Raw genomic sequence first — 7,256 nt, forward strand, 5'->3', positions numbered from 1 at the left:
CTCAGAATGCATTTTGAAATTCACACTGCATTTTGCTACAATTATCACGCGGTATCACGATGAAAATGCAATCCCAAGTGTCCTACCCGTAAGTCTAAATGCATTTAGGAAAAATGGCATTTAAATGATAATTTTGCTACAGTTTTTGCTTGGACAATTTTAAACATCTAATCAATTTGGGTAATACATTTTTTCATTTTCATTTTGCAACTTATAAAGTGTTAAAATATGTTTACATATTAAAACTAGTGTAGGAAATGGCAAATCTAAATTATATAATTGAATTTTCATTTTGCACTAAACGTTGCACATATGTATGGGAAATTGTACATTTAAATAAAGAAATGCATTGCCATTTTACATATTGCATTGCCATTTTGCAAATTACATTTCAAAATGAACTTTGCTACACATATGCTTCCATATACATGTAAGGGTTTTGCAGGAGGTTATGGTGTCCCCTTACATTCTGGGAAATGTTACACAGTGTAACACTCAAATACACATTACAATGCATTCATTCATTCATTCATGCATGCATTGATATTTGATTGATATTTCTGTTGTATTTGGAATTGATGTATTCTGCTTTAAAAAATGTTTCTTTGACAAAAATAGTTTTCTAAGCTTTTTTTGGATGGAACTTAACAATATTCTAATGGTGTTACAAAAGAAAGAAAGAAGACAGCACATATATATATATATACACTGAACAAAATTATAAACTCAACACTTTTGTTTTTGCCCCCATTTTTCATGAGCTGAACTCAAAGATCTAAGAAAGCAGAGGCTCTGTTCTTTCTTTTGATATATTGTATGTTCACATATCCATACAACAAAATTAAATTTTTGTGAAAAACTGATGATCAAACTTTAGAAAATGCTGGTGGGGAAAGAATTAAGACATTTTGTGACTTAAAATTCAGTTTTATGATATTTATTAATATTTTACCTTTTTATGTGGATATATGCATTTAAATATATTTTATAGTTCTCACAGATTTATTTTTCATTGTTGAGCCCAGCAGAGTCGTTCTGCATTTGAAGTTCATGTTTGTTTGTTTTTACAGCTGTAGAACAAAATGAGAGTCTAATATGCAAGTACAGACAGGACACTGAGAAGAAAGCTGTAAAAAATACATAGAGTGCAAATTACACATTTAGTGTAGTTCCTCTTCACCGAGCAGTGTAATAATAATAGGGGAGTTTAAAGTCAGCAGACCAACAGGGAAGAATTCTTCTGGGTCTGGAGCTGATAGCTTTGTACTACACAATGTATCTTTTGAGGTTTAGAAGAGTGTGGAATGAGTCACCTTATATCCTTGAATAAGCTTTATACTGTGTCTTAACCAAATGTGACATGATAATAGAATATACAATGAAAGATTTTACATGTAAACTTGAGCTGTTGTACTTCTACGCTTAAGAAAATCACTGCTTTTGACTGAATAACCTTTGTAGCTTTATTAAGGAACAGTCTATATTTAATTTGTATAGTGAATACTATGCAGTGGTTTCTTTTACATTGTATTATTTAATTTATGTATAGGCTACTTCTTACCTAAATACTTCTGTTAGTAGACCTTCCTGATAAACTTAAAGCACTGTTTATTTCATTTGCATGTTTGTTCTATTGTATTAATTCATGAAATTTGCTTGTCATTTATTTCTTATTTTGTTATTGGCTGTTTACTTGTCTTTAATGATGTTTGAGCTTTATATTTGGTGGGCTAGTATTAGTTTTTGCTGCAGTATCTTAAAAATTTTAATACAATTAATAAAACTTTAAAATAATAATAATACTTTTGTGGTTGTATTGATAGGTGCGAGCATTTCCGAGCATTACTGAATGAGACAGATGAAGAGACCATAGAGATTCATCAGTTTTCTTATCTGGTGTATCGTGCATTCCTGGAGTACCTGTATACTGATACCATTAACCTCCCACCTGAGGATGCCATTGGTAAACCACACCCTTCATTATGACTGCTAGATCATGGTCATACATCCATGATCTGAATTACACTGATTTATTTGTTTAAATCCACAAATACATACCTGTTTGACATGCTTTTAGATGGAGTCCAACATGACACAGTGAAAAACTTGTTAAAGGTTTAGTTCACCCAAAAATGAAAATTGTCATTAATTACTCACCCTCATGTCACTCCAAACCCACAAGACCTTTGTTCAACTTCGGAACACAAATGAAGATATTTTTGATCAAATCAAGAGAGCTCTTTGACTCTCCATAAACAGCAATGCAACTGCAATGTTCCCAGGTCCAGAAATCGGTAAAATAGTCCATGTGACATCAGTGGCTCAACCGTAATTTTACGAAGCTACGAGAATACTTTCTGTGTGAAAAAAACAAACAATAATAACATAATTTATTCAACAATTCTTCTCCCCGTGTTACCGTCTTCTGCCAGTTTGGAGAGTACACCAGAACGTAATCAATGTAATCAGCGTTTATCATCAAAAGTATTCTCGTAGCTTCATAAAATTACGGTTGAACCACTGATGTCACATGGACTATTTTACCGATTTCCTTGCTACGTTTCTGGATCTGGGAACATTGCAGTTGTGTTGCTGTCTATGGGAGGGTCAGAGAGCTCTCAGATTTCATCAAAAATATCTTAATTTGTGTTCCGAAGATGAACGAAGGTCTTACGGGTTTGGAACGACATGAGGGTGAGTAATTAATGACAGAATTTTCATTTTTGGGTGAACTAACCCTTTAACTACACCATATAGCAGCATTTTTTTGTTCAAATATCTGACTGATGTTGTTTGGTGTTTATGATCCTATGATCGTTGCATTGTAAAGGTCTGCTGGATTTGGCCACGTACTACCGTGAGAGCCGTCTGAAAAGACTGTGTCAGGAGACCATCAAGAGAGGCATCACAGAGGAGAACGCTATAACACTGCTCTCAGCTGCTGTCAAGTATGAAGCCCGGGTGAGTGTGTACACTCACACCTTCTGTCGTACATCCATTCAGTTAAATACAGGTCCTGTTCCAAATGTTAGTGAGATAAACATCAACATGTTACTAAGCTTAGATCACCATACTCAAAATGTCCAAAGACGGCGTGAAATGCACAAGAGACTCTACAAACATTTTGCTAAGCTAGCATCTTAATACACTAATAAAAAATACAAAGAACACATTAACAATTCATTCAAAAGATTTTGATGTTAGTGTACTGCTAAGCTAACAACAAATACTCTAAAAAGCACATTGGGATAAATGGATGTTATCTTATTGCTACAGTACAATACAGTTTGATGTTAGCCAACAACTTCATCATTTAAGCTATTTCACCCAATATTTGTGCTTAGATTAAGCACACAGCAGACAACTAACATTCATAGTTGATCCAGTGGATTTTGATGTTAGCGTATTGCTAAGTTAATGGCTTTATACACTAATAAGAAAGAAAAGAATGAAGAACAAAAATATTGTTTGAAATAGCTCATTTGCTAATGACTTTATACTCTAATAAGTAGGGATGCACCGATACCCCTTTTTCCAGTACCCGATACGGATACTTTTATTTTTGGTACTTGCCGATACAGAGTACCGATACCGATATTTTTATTGCATTTGTACATTTTTTAAATATTGGGTACAGAAACCAAAGAAGTATGTATAATGTTAGTTGGTTAACTTCATTTATTAAATAAATACAGCCAAACCTTCAACATTTCTCACATTATCACAGTTTATTCACTATAGTTTAGAAAATGGTAATAAAGCCTTAATGACAGCCTGTAGTCTCCTGGGCATGCTGTCACCCAGGTTCATGAAAACCTCAACTTCAGTTTTTTTCCCAGACTCGGTCTGAATAATTTTTGGACCCAAATTTGTATCAATTTTACTGGTAGTCCACTGTATGAAGAATTTTTGGGTATGATTTGTCACAGTTTACTTTATTTTGCTATCCTCACTTACATAAATGAACTATAGTGTCCTGCACCCACTAGTAAAAAAATATCAAAAATTATATCTGGTCTCTGAATCATTTTTGGTTTCACTGTATATCCTTCGGTTATTTTCACACTTAATTATGCCCATTAAAATGTATTTTACAAGTTTTTGTTACTTTCACTGTTCATTTTTTTGCTCTATGGTACATCATCTTTAATTTAATAGCATTAGAGCAGCGGCTTAGTACTGTAATCACGCGCTTTGCTGTAATAATGCAGGGAACCACTCGTTATAAATCTCCTAACTGATATTTTCAGAAATAGAAGTCGCGTTTTTTCATCTGAAACGTGCTGCGATTTATATTCCAAAGCCACTCATATAATGCAGAAACGCTCAAGCAAGCAAAACACGCGCAACGCCTGCACGTGTTTGTACTGATGCAGAATAGTACAGCCTAGTGCATTTCACACAGGCTGCTAGATTCACTTTCGCTAGAAAGTCGTGTATGCCTAAGGTTGAAAATAAATGATGATTATATTGAATGCCCCTATAAATGGTCTTATTTTTACGATTACGTTTTAATCCAAATGATGCGTGTGCTAAGTGAGTGAACATTAAAGATCACACAACAGAAGTGCGCGCTCTCTCTCTCTCTCTCTGTCTCTCTCTCTCTCTCCCTACCGTTAAGTATAACTTGCGCATTGTTTTACTTACTTGTATTTTACATATCCGACCGAACTACAAACTTTCCAGTGATGTCTGTGAGAAAGATATATTCACTCGACAAGCTCGCGCATCTGCGCAGCCGCGCGCTCAATCCACTCAGCGCGCTTTGTTTATCAGCTCGCGCACATCAGCTATACAGGCATTAATACTGAATGTTTAACGTTATATTCATTGCATACATATACTTCGTAGTAGACATCCTTAACTCCATTCTGCTGTCTGTTGTTCTGTTGTCTGTGTTTCTTTGTCTGAATATGGCGCTTATCACATGCTGTGTAGTATCGGCGTTTGGTATCGGGGCATTTTAACGAGTAGGAGTACGAGTACAGGAGCTCAGTATCAGTGCATCCCTACTAATAAGCAAAAAACAAACACAAATATGGGTTAAAATCATAGACTGTATAAAAACATGGACGTAGTGTCCGTGACGTAACCCGTAGACTTTCGACGAGCGTTTTGAAGCCTTGTTGGCTTCAAGAGAGAGAGCGGGAGGTTGCCGCTCGGTTAAAATAGCTGACTTCAAGAAGACTTGACTAACATTCACAGTTTGATGTTAGCATATTGTTAAGCTGGCTAAGTACTCAGAGATTGTTTTCATACCAACTACGGGGCCAGATTCATGAAACATTCTTAAGAAAACATTTTTTTTTACCTGCTATTTTCTGCTTATGATTATTATGTTAATCTGCATGCAGCAAAAAAGATGGCTTATAGGGTGTTTTCCATTGAGTTGATCAGCGAATCCTCAGCAAGAATTGGCAAGAACTCCATACAGTTAGATAACACTAAAGCTTGCAATTTAATTCCTAAGAGAAAAAAAAATAAGATTAAATAAATATTTGAGAACAAGAATTTTTATAGATTTGTACTTATAAACATTCTTACGAACTTAGAATTTATACTAAGAAACTTCTTAAGAAGTTTTTCGTGAATCTGGCCCCAGAAAACCAAAAGAAGTGACCTCCGGCTTTAAACAAATTTGGGTCCACTTCAAAGGATCAAGTGTGACATCTACCCCAAGATAGCACCATACAATTATAACTCAACCCTCTACGCACACCTTGGCAATATAATCGCCATTGGCTAGTAAATTTTTTTTGTTTACTCGCCAGACTGATATACTATTTTACACACACACACACACACACACACACGTTTACTTGGCTAATTACTTAATCTAATTGGCGACATTACATAGACTTCGATTGTTTTTATATACAGATAGTTATACACTTTTTAACCTAAACCCACCCCTACCCATAACCCTACCCCTCACAGAAAACTTTCTGCATTTTTACAATTTTGAAAGCTAAAGATAGCACATACAGTATACAATGTCTAAAAATGCTGTCTAGGTAGGCAGCTCACTAGGTTTTGGAACAGAGCCCTAAACATGTACATATATTTGCGGTTTCATATATTATTCTGTAGGTCTTTGGTGGTGGTTCTCTTTCTCGTTGAATCAGTCCATCCACTCTTCATGTGCAGGATCTGGAAGAGTTCTGTTTCAAGTTTTGCGTTAACCACCTGACGGCTGTCACTCAGACGCAGGCCTTCGCCGACATGGACCACGATCTGCTGAAGAACTTCATCAGCAAAGCCAGCCGCCACGGAGCATTCAAGAACTAACAGAAAGATATTGGCTGAGGAGGTATTTTGTTTTGGCTCTGCCACATCCAGGCAAGTTATCTCTAATACCTCAGATTTGGGGAGAGAGGAGCCAAATTCATGTAGTTTGACTGTGAAGAAGTGGTAAAAGCCACAGCACTGGTTGTCTTCTGGGTCCCAGTGCCTTTAAATGACATCCCCATCTGAAGCCTGATCTGATAGATCTATGTAAATGGAAGAATTCAAGACTGGATTCAAAGGGATCAGACGAGTCTCAAAAGATTGTATTGAAATACAGTAGCTAAACGAAAAGAAACCTCTGAAGGTGCTCTATGAGGAAGGGATTCATCTGTGCATAAGCAAAAGGGAAGATCATCTCATGTAGGAGATGGTTGATGGGAGAAAGAGTTGCTTTTCTGTTACTGAATTATTATTTTGGATCAAGATCACAATCATTTGCAACATATTTCCAGTCCTTAAATATATAATAGATTGGAAAGTTACAGTCAGCCAAACAAGTTGTCCATCTCAAATCCATCTATCATTGTCATCATGATGGCCTTTATAAAGCAGGCCAACAGCTGTACCTCCAGTGGGAGGTTACCTGTGTCATAGGATATCATGTTTTTTTTCCTGGTATTAGAAGAAACTTTACTCAGTAATATGTCTTTATAGTGGTATAGTATTATTTTTAAATGTAGTATTAAGTGGCTCCAATTTTATTTGCTGATCCAACTAATGTCATTTATGTTTTTTTTTTTTTTTACTGACAGTAATGTTACTTTTGATATGTTTGCGCTCTTTCTGTGTAACAGTATTATTTTGAATATGTCAGAAGGGTCAATGTGTGTGATTTTGTCAAGTCATATTTTTACAAGCACTAACACAAGTGTCAGGGTGAAATCTCTCAAAAACTGTCAAGGAACTGTGCGGACCATATTTCAGCCCAAAATGAAAAAAAAAGAAACAGGAAATTATATTTTGAAATT

At 35.6% G+C, this 7,256-nt stretch overlaps 1 protein-coding gene across 1 annotated transcript in view; it reads left to right on the forward strand.

Annotated features, from left to right (window-relative positions):
• Nucleotides 1-7,250, forward strand: part of LOC107740388 (RCC1 and BTB domain-containing protein 2-like) — a 41,167-nt gene extending 33,917 nt beyond the window's left edge. The window contains exons 9-11 of the mRNA XM_016552815.1: nt 1,824-1,963; nt 2,831-2,961; nt 6,148-7,250. Coding sequence (XP_016408301.1) covers nt 1,824-1,963; nt 2,831-2,961; nt 6,148-6,288 — 412 coding nt within the window. The 3' untranslated portion in view covers nt 6,289-7,250. The remainder of the gene's footprint in view (nt 1-1,823; nt 1,964-2,830; nt 2,962-6,147) is intronic.
• Nucleotides 7,251-7,256: the final 6 nt, after the last annotated feature.

Source organism: Sinocyclocheilus rhinocerous, unplaced genomic scaffold (genome assembly GCF_001515625.1).
Source record: "Sinocyclocheilus rhinocerous isolate Xijiao unplaced genomic scaffold, SAMN03320098_v1.1 scaffold315, whole genome shotgun sequence".
In the NCBI taxonomy this organism is placed as follows: Eukaryota; Metazoa; Chordata; class Actinopteri; order Cypriniformes; family Cyprinidae; genus Sinocyclocheilus; species Sinocyclocheilus rhinocerous.